This window comes from Oncorhynchus tshawytscha, linkage group LG24, assembly GCF_018296145.1.
Source record: "Oncorhynchus tshawytscha isolate Ot180627B linkage group LG24, Otsh_v2.0, whole genome shotgun sequence".
NCBI classification, from domain to species: Eukaryota; Metazoa; Chordata; class Actinopteri; order Salmoniformes; family Salmonidae; genus Oncorhynchus; species Oncorhynchus tshawytscha.
The window spans coordinates 28,386,435-28,403,934 of record NC_056452.1 but is presented as its reverse complement, the minus strand read 5'-3'; the positions used below and the strand labels follow the sequence as shown (position 1 = coordinate 28,403,934).

Genomic DNA, 17,500 nt, shown 5'->3' with positions numbered 1-17,500 from the left:
AAGGGGGGTGGTAAACAAGTGGTAGTTTTGTCTGAAAGGAGTTTTTCAGCTCCTAGGAGGAGCTCCAGGAATGGTACCTGTCTCTGTGTTCACCTCTGTACCGGTCATAAATTCACAATTTACATGATATAATGTTTTTTATTTTATTTTACCTTTATTTAACTAGGCTACCTGCCGTCCCTACACTCTAACCGCTAGGCTACCTGCCGTCCCTACACTCTAACCGCTAGGCTACCTGCCATCCCTACACTCTAACCACTAGGCTACCTGCCGCCCCTCCACTCTAACCACTAGGCTACCTGCCGTCCCTCCACTCTAACCACTAGGCTACCTGCCGTCCCTACACTCTAACCACTAGGCTACCTGCCGTCCCTCCACTCTAACCACTAGGCTACCTGCCGTCCCTCACTCTAACCACTAGGCTACCTGCTGTCCCTCCACTCTATCCACTAGGCTACCTGCCGCCCCTACACTCTAACCACTAGGCTACCCTGCCACCCCTACACTCCACTAGGCTACCTGCTGTCCCTCCACTCTATCCACTAGGCTACCTTCCGCCACTACACTCTAACCACTAGGCTACCTGCCGTCCCTACACTCTAACCACTAGGCTACCTGCCGTCCCTCCACTCTAACCACTAGGCTACCTGCCGCCCTCCACTCTAACCACTAGGCTACCTGCCGTCCCTACACTCTAACCACTAGGCTACCTGCCGTCCCTCCACTCTAACCACTAGGCTACCTGCCGTCCCTCCACTCTAACCACTAGGCTACCTGCCGCCCCTACACTCTAACCACTAGGCTACCTGCCGTCCCTCCACTCTAACCACTAGGCTACCTGCCGCCCCTCCACTCTAACCACTAGGCTACCTGCCCCCTACACTCTAACCACTAGGCTACCTGCCATCCCTACACTCTAACCACTAGGCTACCTGCCGTCCCTACACTCTAACCACTAGGCTACCTGCCGCCCCTCCACTGCCGCCCCTCCACTCTAACCACTAGGCTACCTGCCGCCCCTACACTCTAACCACTAGGCTACCTGCCGTCCCTCCACTCTAACCACTAGGCTACCTGCCGTCCCTCCACTCTAACCACTAGGCTACCTGCCGTCCCTCCACTCTAACCACTAGGCTACCTGCCGTCCCTACACTCTAACCACTAGGCTACCTGCCGTCCCTACACTCTAACCACTAGGCTACCTGCCGTCCCTCCACTCTAACCACTAGGCTACCTGCCGTCCCTCCACTCTAACCACTAGGCTACCTGCCGCCCCTACCAACCACTAGGCTACCTGCCGTCCCTCCACTCTAACCACTAGGCTACCTGCCGTCCCTCCACTCTAACCACTAGGCTACCTGCCGCCCCTACACTCTAACCACTAGGCTACCTGCCGTCCCTCCACTCTAACCACTAGGCTACCTGCCGTCCCTCCACTCTAACCACTAGGCTACCTGCCGTCCCTCCACTCTAACCACTAGGCTACCTGCCGTCCCTCCACTCTAACCACTAGGCTACCTGCCGTCCCTCCACCCTAACCACTAGGTTACCTGCCGCCCCTACACTCTAACCACTAGGCTACCTGCTGTCCCTATTAGAGTATACCACCATCTTGCTTAATATATCTGTCATGTCACCTCTGGGTTCATATGGTCCACTGTATGTCAGTTTGTAGAGTGTGGCGCTTGCTGCGTCTGGGTTGTGGGTTCAATTCCCAGAGCCACCCATAAGTAAAATTGTATGCACGCGTGACTGTAAGTGCCTTTGGATAAAAGCATCTGGTAAATGGCATGGGAAGGGGGTCAAGGCATATTTTAATGAAATAGTAGCAGGTTGGCGTTTATTGGGATGACTCATGAACTGGAAGCAGCAGGATCCTCATTAGCTGTCACAGCAACAAAGTTATAAAAGCTTGTTTTAACCACACTGCTAACATTATGTGTAACCCTAACTTTAAAAAGTTTTAAATCTTCATTAATGATTACGATAAATAAACAATATTGACTTTGCAGTCGAGCCATCTAGTGAAAATGGCTCTGCTCTACCTCCGGGACAAGATTCATCTCAACAAACGCCACCCTGAGAAAAAGTAGGACAGTATTACACTATTTTGGTTGGTCATGTACAGCAGAGGTGAGCAGTGTTTATCAAGCTTGTAGTCATATTTCTCCAGTCCACCCAGCCCACCCCCCATTGATTATTCATCTCTCTGTCATATCTGCGTAAGCTTCACATCTGTAATTTATGTTACCTGATGTGGCCCTGACCTCTCCTCGAGTCCATCTCCCCAGGGGCTCTAAGGTTATTGACCGCGGTGAAGGGAAGGTTTTACGAGCCTTTTACGTCGCCATTGACTGATGTCTGTAATGACAGCAGGGTGAACTTACAGGGGGTCATACTATCCTCCCCCAACCTATCTTCTCCTCCCTGCTGTTGTCTGATTCATGTTCCCCTGTGTGTGTGTGTGTGTGTGTGTGTGTGTGTGTGTGTGTGTGTGTGTGTGTGTGTGTGTGTGTGTGTGTGTGTGTGTGTGTGTGTGTGTGTGACAAAGGGGTACACACACACGGTGGTGTTTCTGTACCCTTGTCTGGCTGAGAGACAGAGACTGGTTGTTATGGATCTCCCTGGTTGTTATGGACCTCTCTGGTTGTTATGGACCTCCCTGGTTGTTATGGACCTCCCTGGTTGTTATGGACCTGTCTGGTTGTTATGGACCTCCTGGTTGTTATGGACCTCCCTGGTTGTTATGGACCTCTCTGGTTGTTATGGACCTCTCTGGTTGTTATGGACCTCCCTGGTTGTTATGGACCTCCCTGGTTGTTATGGACCTCCCTGGTTGTTATGGACCTTCTGGTTGTTATGGACTTCCCTGGTTGTTATGGACCTCCCTGGTTGTTATGGACCTCCCTGGTTGTTATGGACCTCTCTGGTTGTTATGGACCTCCCCGGTTGTTATGGATCAATATTTGTGTTTATTTTATCTCCCTCCATGTTCACAGTGGGGGTGACTGACTCTCCCTGTGTCTCCCCCTAATCTTCCATGTTCACAGTGGGGGTGACTGTCTCCTCCTGTGTCCCCCAGTTTTCCCATAATCCTCCAGGTTATCCGCTATCCTGTGTGTGTGCGTGGGTGTGTGTGTGTGCTTGCGTGCGTGCGTGTGTGTGTGTCACTGTGTGTGTGTGTGTGTCTCTCTCTCTGTGTGTGCGTGTGTGTGTCTGTGTGTGTGTGTGTCTCTGTGTGTGTGTGTGTTAGTGTTACCAGTACTGAGTCAATGTGCAGGGGTACGAGGTAGTTGAGGTAATATGTACTGTATATAGGGGTAAAAGTGACTAGGCAATCAGGATAGATCATAAACAGTAGCAGCAGTGTTGGTAGTTGATGCATGCACCATTGTAATATTTACTGTATATAGGGGTAAAAGTGACTAGTCAATCAGGATAGATCATAAACAGTAGCAGCAGCATATGTGAAAGAGTGTTAATGTGTGAGTGAGTGTGTGGGTGGCGTCTAGTGAGTGTGTGGGTAGAGTCTAGTGAGTGTGTGGGTAGAGTCTAGTGAGTGTGTGGGTAGAGTCTAGTGAGTGTGAGGGTAGAGTCTAGTGAGTGTGTGGGTAGAGTCTAGTGTGAGTGTGTGGGTAGAGTCTAGTGAGTGTGTGGGTAGAGTCTAGTGAGTGTGTGGGTAGAGTCCAGTGAGTGTGTGGGTAGAGTCTAGTGAGTGTGTGGGTAGAGTCTAGTGAGTGTGTGGGTAGAGTCCAGTGAGTGTGTGTGTAGAGTCCAGTGAGTGTGTGGGTAGAGTCCAGTGAGTGTGTGGGTGGCGTCAATACGCATGTGTGTGTTTGTTTTGTACGTGTGAGCGTTTGTAGTGTGTGTCAGTGTAGTTAGTATATGTGAGTGTGTGGGTAGAGTCTAGTGAGTGTGTGGGTAGAGTTTAGTGAGTGTGTAGTTAGTGTGTGGGTAGAGTCTAGTGAGTGTGTGGTTAGAGTGTTGGGTAGAGTGAGTGTGTGGGTAGAGTCTAGTGAGTATGTGGGTAGTGTGTGGGGGTAGAGTCTAGTGAGTGTGTAGTGAGTGTGTGGGTAGAGTCTATATGTGAGTGTGTGGGTAGTGTGTGGGTAGAGTCTAGTGAGTGTGTGGGTAGAGTCTGAGTGAGTGTGTGGGTAGAGTCTAGTGAGTGTGTGGGTAGAGTCTAGTGAGTGTGTGGGTAGAGTCTAGTGAGTGTGTGGGTAGAGTCTAGTGAGTGTGTGGGTAGAGTCCAGTGAGTGTGTGGTTCTAGTGAGTGTGTGGTTAGTATATGTGAGTGTGAGTGTGTGGGTAGAGTCTAGTGAGTGTGTAGTTAGTATATGTGAGTGTGTGGGTAGAAGTGAGTGTGTGGGTAGAGTCTAGTGAGTGTGTGGTGTGTAGAGTCTAGTGAGTGTGTGGGTAGGTCTAGTGAGTGTGTGGGTAGTCTAGTGAGTGTGTGGGTAGAATCTAGTGAGTGTGTGGGTAGAGTCCAGTGAGTGTGTGGGTAGAGTCTAGTGAGTGTGTGGGTAGAGTCTAGTGAGTGTGTGGTCTAGAGTGTGTGGGTAGAGTCTAGTGAGTGTGTGGGTAGAGTCCAGTGAGTGTGTGGGTAGAGTCTAGTGAGTGTGTGGGTAGAGTCCAGTGAGTGTGTGGGTAGAGTCTAGTGAGTGTGAGTGGGGGTAGAGTCTAGTGAGTGTGTGGGTAGAGTCTGAGTGTGTGGGTAGAGTCTAGTGAGTGTGTGGGTAGAGTCTAGTGAGTGTGTGGGTAGAGTCCAGTGAGTGTGTGGGTAGAGTCCAGTGAGTGTGTGGGTAGAGTCTAGTGAGTGTGTGGGTAGAGTCTAGTGAGTGTGTGGGTAGAGTCTAGTGAGTGTGTGGGTAGAGTCTAGTGAGTGTGTGGGTAGAGTCCAGTGAGTGTGTGGGTAGAGTCTAGTGAGTGTGTGGGTAGAGTCTAGTGAGTGTGTGGGTGTGAGTCTAGTGAGTGTGTGGGTAGAGTCTAGTGAGTGTGTGGGTAGAGTCTAGTGAGTGTGTGGGTAGAGTCTAGTGAGTGTGTGGGTAGAGAGTCTAGTGAGTGTGTGGTGTAGAGTCTAGTGAGTGTGTGGGTAGAGTCTAGTGAGTGTGTGGGTAGAGTCCAGTGAGTGTGTGGGTAGAGTCTAGTGAGTGTGTGGGTAGAGTCCAGTGAGTGTGTGGGTAGTGTGAGTGGGGGTAGAGTCTAGTGAGTGTGTGGGTAGAGTCTAGTGAGTGTGTGGGTAGAGTCCAGTGAGTGTGTGGGTAGTGTGAGTGGTGGGTAGAGTCTAGTGAGTGTGTGGGTAGAGTCTAGTGAGTGTGTGGTTAGTCCAGTGAGTGTGTGGGTAGAGTCTAGTGAGTGTGTGGGTAGAGTCTAGTGAGTGTGTGGGTAGAGTCTAGTGAGTGTGTGGGTAGAGTCTAGTGAGTGTGTGGGTAGAGTCTAGTGAGTGTGGTGGGTAGAGTCTAGTGAGTGTGTGGGTAGAGTCTAGTGTGGGTAGAGTCTAGTGAGTGTGTGGGTAGAGTGTGAGTGGTAGAGTCTAGTGAGTGAGAGTCTAGTGAGTGTGTGTGTGTGTGGTAGAGTCTAGTGAGTGTGTGGGTAGAGTCTAGTGAGTGTGTGGGTAGAGTCTAGTGAGTGTGTGGGTAGAGTCTAGTGAGTGTGTGGGTAGAGTCTAGTGAGTGTGTGGGTGGTCTAGTGAGTGTGTGGGTAGTCTAGTGAGTGTGTGGGTAGAGTCTAGTGAGTGTGTGTGTAGAGTCCAGTGTGTGGGTAGAGTCTAGTGAGTGTGTGGGTAGAGTCTAGTGAGTGTGTGGGTAGAGTCTAGTGAGTGTGTGGGTAGAGTCTAGTGAGTGTGTGAGTCTAGTGAGAGAGTCTGAGTGAGTGTGAGTGGTGGGTAGAGTCTAGTGAGTGTGTGGGTAGAGTCTAGTGAGTGTGTGGGTAGAGTCTAGTGAGTGTGTGGGTAGAGTCTAGTGAGTGTGTGTGTAGGGTAGAGTCTAGTGAGTGTGTGGGTAGAGTCTAGTGAGTGTGTGGGTAGAGTCTAGTGAGTGTGTGGGTAGAGTCTAGTGAGTGTGAGGGTAGAGTCTAGTGAGTGTGTGGGTAGAGTCCAGTGAGGGTAGAGTCTAGTGAGTGTGTGGGTAGAGTCTAGTGAGTGTGTGGGTAGAGTCTAGTGAGTGTGTGGGTAGAGTCCAGTGAAATCAAAATACAACAACAATGCATCATCAAGGGAAGGGGTCAATGTAAATAGTTTGGTTCGCCCCGGTCCTTGCAGAATGCAGAGGCCATCTTTTTTTTTTTTTTACCTTTATTTAACCAGGCAAGTAAGTTAAGAACAAATTCTTACTTTCAAATACGGTCTAGGAACAGTGGGTTAATAACTGTTAACAGGAGCAGAACGACAGATTTGTACCTTGTCAGCTCAGGGATTTGAACTTGCAACCTTCCGGTTACTAGTCCAACGCTCTAACCACTAGGCTACCCTGCCGAAGCATAGGGGAGTGCTCACGTTCCGCTTAGTGGTGACGTTGGGTACGGGGGCCCGACACTCATAGAACCGGGGTTGGCTCCGCCAAATATCACACAGTTCATGTGTTACAATGAGGCGTTTTAAAAAAGTCCTTGAGGCTATATGAGGTTCTTGGTGATTTCTATCTAAATCGCTAACTGTGCAGTTAAAATCCCCAGCAATAAATAAATAATCTTCTTTGTTACATTTCTCAATGGTATTTGATAATGTCTCTAAAAAACATACCCTCTCAACTGTGACCACTGGGGCATATACATTTATCAGACACATAGTGATGTTTTCATACCTTGCTCTAACTTTTAATAACCTCCCCTCAACTACCTCTTCAACCTCATATGACAAAGGCAAAATCCCTTTTGAGAACAAGATAACCACACCCCCACTTTTTGAGTTTTTATGACTACACACCACTGTCCCCCCCCCCACTCCTGTTGCCACATAACTTCATTTCCAAATTACTATGCGTTTCTTGTAGAAAATGTATGTCACTTCCCTTTCCCCTAATTAACTCATACACCATGGCTCTTTTTTTACCATCTCTTACCCCATTTACATTTAAAGAAGAAATCTTAAAACTGCTCATGGATGAAAAAAAAATACAGAGGAAGATACAGCCATCACATCTCTTTACAGAGTTAAGACTGCAACTGAACTCTTTCATTTTCTTTAGAATTTACATCACTTATCACTCTTGTGACCACTTTCTTGAGTCTAGCAATTTCAGGGCTTTTCAAACTTCCCCCTGTAATTTTTGACATCAGAAACTTTGCTGATTCAATAAACAATTCACGTTCAGGGAAAAAATCAGTTACATTGTAATCCTGCATATATTTCTTCCCTTTTGTCAACTTCAGAAATTGACGTATCTTCTCGATCCCATACCTCCCTTCCACCCCATTTATCTCACTATATTGTTGTGATGCATCAGATGACTCACTCTCGCTATCCTCCCCAGAAGAAAACTCCACCATCTCTACAACTTGTTCATCTTCAACTGATTTATCAATCTCTACCTTTCTCTTAGAATTAGACCCTTCATCACCCCTTAAATTCTTCCTTTTACTCCTCTGTATTTTGAAAACATCCGCTTCCTTTTCCATTATTTCAATCTCCTCTTGACCTCCAATTTCATTTTCCAGCACCACCTCAGCGACGGCAGTCGCAATCTCACCTACTGTTTCCCCTCCCTCTTTGTTCTGATCTACCACAATTGCCCCCGTATCCACAATGCCTTCCTCTCCTACTTTTCCAACCATATCTGCCCACCTTCTCTCTTCCCCTGCACCCTTAGCATGTTCATCCCTTCGCGGTGGTGCGTTAGTTGCACCAGCACTAGAGCTACTACCAGGCTCAGCGCGCTCATTCTCGGGACAACTACGCACCAAATGCCCCTCTCTTCCACAGCCAAAGCATTTCATTGATTCAGTAGATGCATAGAAGACATAATCAAATCCATCAATCTTAAAACTGAACGCTAAATTCAGTTAATCTCCGTCCTTTTTTAAAATCATATGCACTTGTCTCCTATGAGACACGATATGTTTCAACAATGGAGATTTGCATCCAAAAAGAACCTTCTTTATTGTAGATACGATTTGACCATGGCGAGATAACTCTCGCTCTAACACTTCATCTCTAACAAATGGTGGCACGTTAGAAAGCATAACTTTCTTCGCAGGATTCATAAGCGGAAATACCGGCGTCTGTGTCTCCCTCAACACAACACCCCTCTCAACTATCTTATTCACCTGTTCAATTGAATCTAAGAATATCACTACAGCGCTATTCATCGTTGAGGCTGATTTGATGCTATCGTACCCAATGATAGCACCCACAGCCAAGCTACATTCTTCCACTGAACACCCTGCCGCAGCAGGAATCTTTACTCCATGCCTCCGACTAAGTTTTTCAAACTCTACACTTCCGCGAGTGGCCATTGCAACCAGCCCCACCCGCTGGTTGTGCCCTCGCGAAAAACCAACCTCAAAGATCCCACCACCCCTATACGTGCTTAGTGATAGTTAAACAATATACCCTTAAAACAACTAAACTAATCAATATATATATATATATATATATACATACCAAAACCCAATAGAGTGAAAAGAAATTCCATTCGCTCTCACAATCACTCCTGCTTGACGACTCACTCCCAGCATGCACTCCGACGAGAGAGAGAGAGAGAGAGAGGGGGAGAAGGGAGAGGGAGAAGGGAGGGTGCGTAAGAGAGAGAGAGGAGAGAGAGAGAGAGAGAGAGACAGAGAGAGAGAGAGAGAGAGAGAGAGAGAGAGAGGGGGGAGAAGGGAGAGGGAGAAGGGAGGGTGCGTAAGAGAGAGAGAGAGAGAGAGAGAGAGAGAGAGGGGGTGGAAAGAGAGGGTAGAGAGAGAGAGAGAGAGAGAGGGGGGGGAGAAGGGAGAGGGAGAAGGGGGTGCGTAAGAGAGAGAGAGAACAGAGGGAGAGAGAGAGAGAGAGAGAGGGAAGGAAGCTTACTTTGACAGACTGTTTACTCCATCCTCTAAAATAGCCTATGAAGAGAGAGATGTGTGTGTGTGTGTGTGTGTGTGTGTGTGTGTGTGTGTGTGTGTGTGTGCGCATGCGTATCTCTCACACAGCCGCACACAGAGCTGCCAGCATCTTCAGTTCCAGCGTGTTCACATCCGGGTGGTTAGGGAAAGAAAAAGAGGGAGGGAGGGAGATGGAGAGAGAGAGGGGACCAATGAGGGAGATGGAGAGAGAGGACCAGGGAGGGAGATGGAGAGAGAGGACCAGGGAGGGAAGGAGAGAAAGAGAGACTGACAGAATATCTGCAGGTTAGTGTGAGATTCAGCAGCTAGAACGATCATTTAGGACTGGAGAAGAGAGGAAGGGTGGAAGGATAATTTACAACTGGAGAAGAGAAGAGGGGAAGAGGAGGCGATAAAGAAACAACAAAAGAGCAGAAGAGAGGGAAGGAGACACAATATAAGAGGGATAGAGACAAGGAAGAAGAACTCTTGAGAGAAGGATAGGAGAGCAGGAGAGAAGAGTAGAGTAGAGACTCGGTGTATAGAGAAACCAAAGGAAAGAGGAGAGGCGGTGAGGAGAGGCAGAGAGGAGAGGCAGAGAGGAGAGGCAGAGAGGAGAGGCAGAGAGGAGAGGCAGAGAGGAGAGGCAGAGAGGAGAGGCAGAGGGAGAGGCAGAGAGGAGAGGTAGAGAACAGAGGTAGAGAACAGAGGTAGAAAGGAGAGGCAGTCGAGAGAATAGTAGAGAAATCGACAGGAGAGCATCAGTAGAGAGAGTCAGTTCAGAGGTAGAAGCAGAGGAGAGACAGGCATGGTCTGGGGGGCTCTGTCTCCTCTGCAGTGGGCTCGGTGGGGCTGGGACACCCTATACAGAGACACCAGCCATGGGGATGGGGATAGCCCTACTAACCCTACTCTGGGCATGCTCCAGAGACTGTCCTGGGGGTCCCAACACCATGCCATGATCCTGGCCAGACAGAGGTGAGAGACCGAGAGAGAGACTGGTAAGAGAGAGAGAGCGAGGGAGAGAAAGAGAGAGAGAGCATGAGAGAGAGCGAAAAAGAGACGAGAGAGCGAAAGAGAGATGTGAGAGAGAGAGAGAGAGAGCATGAGAGAGAGCATGAGAGAGAGCGAAAGAGAGACGAGAGAGAAAGAGAGCATGAGAGAGAGCGAAAGAGAGACGAGAGAGAGAGAGACTGGTGACAGAGAGAGAGAGAGAGAGAGAGAGAGAGACTGGTGACAGAGAGAGAGAGAGAGAGAGAGAGAGAGAGAGAGAGAGAGAGAGAGAGAGAGAGAGAGAGAGAGAGAGAGACTGGTGAAAGTGGAATGAAAAAGGATCTGTGAATCATTTTAGGTGCCTGGACTCATTTTAGTTTGACATGTTGTACAATGTATATTTCCAAGCAGTGTAATATTTGTGGTGCTAAAGTCTTTTAGGGGGGGAGAGTGTGGCAGAATATTTAGATGTATGTGTGGGTGTGTGTTTTTGTATGCTGCATTCAAGATGAATATGTAAATGAAAATACGGTTTACAGGATCAGCCAAAGTAGTACAGCACCCATGCAGAATTGTGATGTTAAGTGCCTTGCTCAAGGGCACATCAACATATTTTTCACCTTGTCGGCTCTGGTATTTAAACCAGCCACCTTTCAGCTACTGCTCTAACCACTAGACTACCTGCTGGTTACTGACCCAACGCTCTAACCACTAGACTACCTGCTGGTTACTGACCCAACGCTCTAACCACTAGACTACCTACTGGTTACTGACCCAACGCTCTAACCGCTAGACTACCTGCTGGTTACTGACCCAACGCTCTAACCACTAGACTACCTACTGGTTACTGACCCAACGCTCTAACCACTAGACTACCTGCTGGTTACTGACCCAACGCTCTAACCACTAGACTACCTACTGGTTACTGACCCAACGCTCTAACCACTAGACTACCTACTGGTTACTGGCCCAACGCTCTAACCACTAGACTACCTGCTGGTTACTGACCCAACGCTCTAACCACTAGACTACCTGCTGGTTACTGACCCAACGCTCTAATCACTAGACTACCTGCTGGTTACTGACCCAACACTCTAACCACTAGACTACCTGCTGGTTACGGACCCAACGCTCTAACCAGACTACCTGGCTGACCTAACCACTGGTTACTGACCCAACGCTCTAACCGCTAGACTACCTGCTGGTTACTGACCCAACGCTCTAACCACTAGACTACCTGCTGGTTACTGACCCAAAGCTCTAACCACTAGACTACCTGCTGGTTACTGACCCAACACTCTAACCACTAGGCTACCTACTGGTTACTGACCCAACGCTCTAACCGCTAGACTACCTGCTGGTTACTGACCCAACACTCTAACCACTAGACTACCTGCTGGTTACTGACCCAACACTCTAACCACTAGACTACCTGCTGGTTACTGGCCCAACGCTCTAACCACTAGGCTACCTACTGGTTACTGGCCCAGCGCTCTAACCACTAGACTACCTGCTGGTTACTGGCCCAACGCTCTAACCACTAGGCTAGCTACTGGTTACTCAGCCAACACTTCAACCACTAGACTCCCTGCCTCTCTATATAATATAATATGCGTTAATATAATATGCCTGCCTGCCTGCCTGCCTGCCTGCCTGCCTACCTGTCTGTCTGTCTGTCTGTCTGTCTGCCTGCCTGTCTGTCTGTCTGTCTGTCTGTCTGTCTGTCTGTCTGTCTGTCTGTCTGTCTGTCTGTCTGTCTGTCTGTCTGTCTGTCTGTCTGTCTGTCTGTCTGTCTGTAATATGCTAATATGTCTGTCCTGCCTGCCTGCCTGTCTGTCTGTCTGTCTGTCTGTCTGCCTGCCTGTCTGTCTGTCTGTCTGTCTGTCTGTCTCTGTCTGTCTGTCTGTCTGTCTGTCTGTCTGTCTGTCTGTCTGTCTGTCTGTCTGTCTGTCTGTCTGTCTGTCTGTCTGTCTGTCTGTCTGTCGCTTGGTTCGTGTGTAAAAGGGAGGGGGGAGCGTCTCAGGCGAGCCATTTTCTGTCTCCTGGCTGCAGATTCAGTGCTTTTCATTTGCAGACCTAATAATCCAGCCAATCAAACGTAACGGAACACAAACATGCTGACTGGGGTCTTTGTTGGACTAAATATGGGAGATGAACAGAGACAATATTGGAACCATAATGTAGAACCGTCACAGCGTGGACACATTCGCTCATCAGTTTCAGACTGGTGATATTTTCTCTCAATGAGAAAAAAAGTATGTATATCTGCACAGATGGTTGTACTGTACGCTAGGAAAATGACTTGACGATCAACATATTTCTTTGTTTGTTTTCGTTAGAGCAATATCTGTCTACCAAATCTATCCCATACGGGCTTAATGACAGCTGAGCCACGTTCCAATAGCCATTGTTGTCACTCGTTTCTTTATGCCAATGTGGATTGAGATTGTGTGCGGTTGATTGAGACTATAGACGTGAGACTTTGGAGATCAGATCAGTTTTAATGAATCAGAATTCACTCTCTGCATCCAAAAGGAAATAAAACATTTGTAGAGCCACATTATGTTCTGCGAATCGTCACCCTCTTTTCTACTAATCAAATCAAATCAAATCAAATCAAATTTATTTGTCACATACACATGGTTAGCAGATGTTAATGGGAGTGTAGCGAAATGCTTGTGCTTCTAGTTCTGACAGTGCAGTAATAACGAACAAGTAATCTAACTAACAATTCCAAAAAAACTACTGTCTTATACACAGTGTAAGGTGATAAAGAATATGTACATAAGGATATATGAATGAGTGATGGTACAGAGCAGCATAGGCAAGATACAGTAGATGATATCGAGTACAGTATATACATATGAGATGAGTATGTAGTATGTAAACCAAGTGGTTTAGTATGTAAACCAAGTGGCATAGTTAAAGTGGCTAGTGATACATGTATTACATAAGGATGCAGTCGATGATATAGAGTACAGTATATACGTATGCATATGAGATGAATAATGTAGGGTAAGTAACATTATATAAGGTAGCATTGTTTAAAGTGGCTAGTGATATATTTACATCATTTCCCATCGATTCCCATTATTAAAGTGGCTGGAGTTGAGTCAGTGTCAGTGTCAGTGTGTTGGCAGTAGCCACTCAATGTTAGTGGTGGCTGTTTAACAGTCTGATGGCCTTGAGATAGAAGCTGTTTTTCAGTCTCTCGGTCCCAGCTTTGATGCACCTGTACTGACCTCGCCTTCTGGATGATAGCGGGGTGAACAGGCAGTGGCTCGGGTGGTTGATGTCCTTGATGATCTTTATGGCCTTCCTGTAGCATCGGGTGGTGTAGGTGTCCTGGAGGGCAGGTAGTTTGCCCCCGGTGATGCGTTGTGCAGACCTCACTACCCTCTGGAGAGCCTTACGGTTGAGGGCGGTGCAGTTGCCATACCAGGCGGTGATACAGCCCGCCAGGATGCTCTCGATTGTGCATCTGTAGAAGTTTGTGAGTGCTTTTGGTGACAAGCCGAATTTCTTAAGCCTCCTGAGGTTGAAGAGGCACTGCTGCGCCTTCCTCACGATGCTGTCTGTGTGAGTGGACCAATTCAGTTTGTCTGTGATGTGTATGCCGAGGAACTTAAAACTTGCTACCCTCTCCACTACTGTCCCATCGATGTGGATGGGGGGGTGTTCCCTCTGCTGTTTCCTGAAGTCCACAATCATCTCCTTAGTTTTGTTGACGTTGAGTGTGAGGTTATTTTCCTGACACCACACTCCGAGGGCCCTCACCTCCTCCCTGTAGGCCGTCTCGTCGTTGTTGGTAATCAAGCCTACCACTGTTGTGTCGTCCGCAAACTTGATGATTGAGTTGGAGGCGTGCGTGGCCACGCAGTCGTGGGTGAACAGGGCGTACAGGAGAGGGCTCAGAACGCACCCTTGTGGGGCCCCAGTGTTGAGGATCAGCGGGGAGATGTTGTTGCCTACCCTCACCACCTGGGGGCGGCCCGTCAGGAAGTCCAGTACCCAGTTGCACAGGGCGGGGTCGAGACCCAGGGTCTCGAGCTTGATGACGAGCTTGGAGGGTACTATGGTGTTGAATGCCGAGCTGTAGTCAATGAACAGCATTCTCACATAGGTATTCCTCTTGTCCAGATGGGTTAGGGCAGTGTGCAGTGTGGTTGAGATTGCATCGTCTGTGGACCTATTTGGGCGGTAAGCAAATTGGAGTGGGTCTAGGGTGTCAGGTAGGGTGGAGGTGATATGGTCCTTGACTAGTCTCTCAAAGCACTTCATGATGACGGATGTGAGTGCTACGGGGCGGTAGTCGTTTAGCTCAGTTACCTTAGCTTTCTTGGGAACAGGAACAATGGTGGCCCTCTTGAAGCATGTGGGAACAGCAGACTGGTATAGGGATTGGTTGAATATGTCCGTAAACACACCGGCCAGCTGGTCTGCGCATGCTCTGAGGGCGCGGCTGGGGATGCCGTCTGGGCCTGCAGCCTTGCGAGGATGCACAATAGGAGGGACTGGGATCATTCGAGGAGCTAGCCATCGTTCACACATACAATAGCCTGCTAATACCTTAGCTAGCTATTATTAACCACATGTTGAATTCAGAATGTTGATATCATCCTAAAAAAGTACAATTACAAGTGCATCTTAACAATACCATCCACTTATGAGTACCCTCTAAATACACATCATTATTCATGAACAGAACACTGTGTGTACGACTTTGTACTTAAAAGAATCAAACTTTTTCTGAAGACGACAGAAAATGAGTGCCCCAAAATGATTTGAGCAGGAGCACGCAGGGCAACAGGTCAGTACACACTCCCCTACTCCCAGGATGCAGCATAATAACAAATCAACATGACATATTAATATATGAACCTGGTGAAATGCACACAGTACTTTAACAACTGCTCACAAACCACATCATCCGTTATTTCCAGAGAATGTACAGCGTTGAAGTTTATGGCGTTAAGTTTACTACGTCTCGTTTTCCTCTTCCTTCACACCTTTGTCCCTATGAGGTCCACAGTGATAGTGAGGTTTATAATGAGTCTCTCTCTCTCTCTCTCTCTCTGTCCTGCAGGAGCTCAGACTCTGACGGAGCGTTCGAGACACCGGAGTCGACCACCCCTGTCAAGTCCCCCACTGGAGAGACAGACCATCATACCCAGCTGCTGACCTCGGAAGACACCGGTGAGAGAGAGAGACACACACACACTCACACAAACACAGAAAGAGAGACAGGAAGGGGAGCGAGAGAGTGAAAGAGAGAAAAAGAGAGAGACAGGAAGGGGAGCGAGAGAGAGTGAAAGAGAGAAAAAGAGAGAGACAGCGAGAGAGAGAGATATAGCGAGAGCGAGAGACAAAGAGAGATCAAGAAAGAGAGACAGAGAGAGACAGAGAGAGACAAACAGAGAGAGAGTGAGAGAGAGAGAGAGAGAGACAGAGAGAGAGAGACACAGAGAGAGAAAAGCTTAGACCACCCTCTAGTGGTGACTACTGGTATTTCAAAAAAGAGGTTTGCTTTGTTTAGTGAGTCAGACCAGCATCACTGAGTTGCTAAAGGGTATAAACAGGTCTTATATATGCAGAAAAGCTTCAGTCATACATCACATGATGTATGGCGTGTTTTACTGATTGGCCAACTGGGAGGTTGTGTTGAAATATTCAGAGCTCATTCATCAAATGAATTAGACTTGTCTAAAACCAGACACAGCCTCCATCTCTCTCTCTCCCTCTTTTTCTCACCCTTCATCTCATTCTCTCTCTCTCTCTCTCTCTCTTCTCTCTCTCTCTCTCTCTCTGTCTCTGTCTCTCTCTCTCTCTCTCCTCTTTTTCTCACCCTTCATCTCATTCTCTCTCTCTCTCTCTCTCTCTCTCTCTCTCTCTCTGTCTCTCTCTCTCTCTCCCCTTTTTCTCACCCATCATCTCTCTCTCTCTCTCTCTCTCTCTCTCTCTCTCTCTCCTTTCCCTCTGTCTGTCTCTGTCTGTCTGTCTGTCTCTGTCTCTCTCTCTCTCTCTCTCTCTCTCTCTCTTCTCTTTCCCTCTCTCTTACACAAACACATACACACACAAGCATCAGAAGAAAGTAATTTCTCACTCAACCCTAATGCAAACCTTGACAAGGCATTGTGGGATTATGCCTCGACTACGCAGCACTTGTCATATATATTTCTCTGTTCCTCCAGGTCTTGGCTGTGACTCTGAGGCAGATGGTGAACCCGGGTCAGAGGCTAAAGGTCACCATGGTAGCTCCCTGTCCATAGTCTTTGACGAGGACAAGCCCATAGCTGCTAGCGGAGCCTATAACCTAGACCAGCTCATTGCTGCTGCTGCTGCTGCTGCTGAGGCCCAGAGCCGATCAACTCTAACCCGCTCTCTGAGCCTCCAGGCTGGGGAGTTAGACGGCTCCGGCCCCCTAGACAGCGTAGGATCTTCCCTCTCAATCGGAGACTCCCGTCCCTTGGCTGAGGCCTTTAGTATCGACAGTGGTACTGAGAGTGCTCCTGGGACCCTCCGCAGACCGTCCAAGAAGGGGCCTCTCCGCCCTGGCGGCTCCCTGAAAAAGAAGCCTCTCCTCAGGCAGAGCTCTAACCCAGAGAGCCCCCAACCTCCATCCTCTGGTATCACACCGGAGCTGAAAAAGAGCACCAGAGCATCTAGCCCCCTATTAGGCTCCGAGGACCAGGAAGTAGGAGGAGCCACAACAGACTCAGGCCCTGCCTCGGCCACGCCCAGTCCGGGAGGCACGCTCCGCAGAACCAGGAAGTCACGCGTGGATAGCCCCGCCGCTCTCATTGAAGAGACCAATCACACTAGCCCAGCGACAGATAACCAACCAATCCCAACCCCTACTCCTGTTCCGACCCAGGAGGATACCCCCATCCCAGTGCCGGAAGCCCCTCTCCCAGCCAGTGAGGGCTCGTCACCCATCCCCCCTAGTGGGACCTACAAATGGGACCCAGACAACTTTGAGGACATCGACCCATTCAACACCGGAGGTAGTAAAGTCGCTAACTCCCCCCCGTTGGGACGGAAAGGAGTCGCTAACTCCCCCCCATTGGGACGGAAAGGAGTCGCTAACTCCCCCCCATTGGGAAGGAAAGAAGTCTCTGTGTCCATTGCTCATAAAACTGTCACCCCTGTGTCTAACCCCCCTCCTGTCTCTACTGAGGAACAAGCTCGTCCCTCTACCAGCCCCCCTATTCGCACCTCAGGGGCGGTCAGACTGGAGTTTGACTATTCTGAGGAGACCCTCGAGGAGCCTCCTAAGGCCTCTCCACCTCCCAAGAAGCTGGGCAGGAAGCCAGGCTCCAAGGTCAGTCTGTCATAGGACTGAAAATGGTACCTTTCTTTACTCTTGATGATTTTTGTTGTTGCCTGGTTATCTTGCTGACTTGTTTTTCAAGTGACTCGATGTGTTTTTTGAAAAGCGCTTTAAAATAGTACATTTATTTACAATTATCATTCCTAATAATTGTATTCA

General features: G+C 48.6%; 1 protein-coding gene across 8 annotated transcripts in view; it reads left to right on the top strand.

Moving 5' to 3' along the window:
* The window catches only part of tacc2 (transforming, acidic coiled-coil containing protein 2), a 77,138-nt gene that overhangs the window by 11,988 nt on the left and 47,650 nt on the right, over positions 1-17,500 (top strand). For 3 of the 8 annotated variants that reach the window (XM_042305620.1, XM_042305623.1, XM_042305618.1), the window contains exons 1-3: positions 9,718-9,996; positions 15,098-15,207; positions 16,203-17,332. In XM_042305620.1, the coding sequence (XP_042161554.1) occupies positions 9,827-9,996; positions 15,098-15,207; positions 16,203-17,332 (1,410 nt within the window). In that variant the 5' untranslated portion in view covers positions 9,718-9,826. Of the gene's footprint in view, positions 1-9,716; positions 9,997-15,097; positions 15,208-16,202; positions 17,333-17,500 lie in introns of those variants that run through there. The other 5 variants (XM_042305621.1, XM_042305625.1, XM_042305619.1 and 2 more) reach the window with 3 other exon arrangements.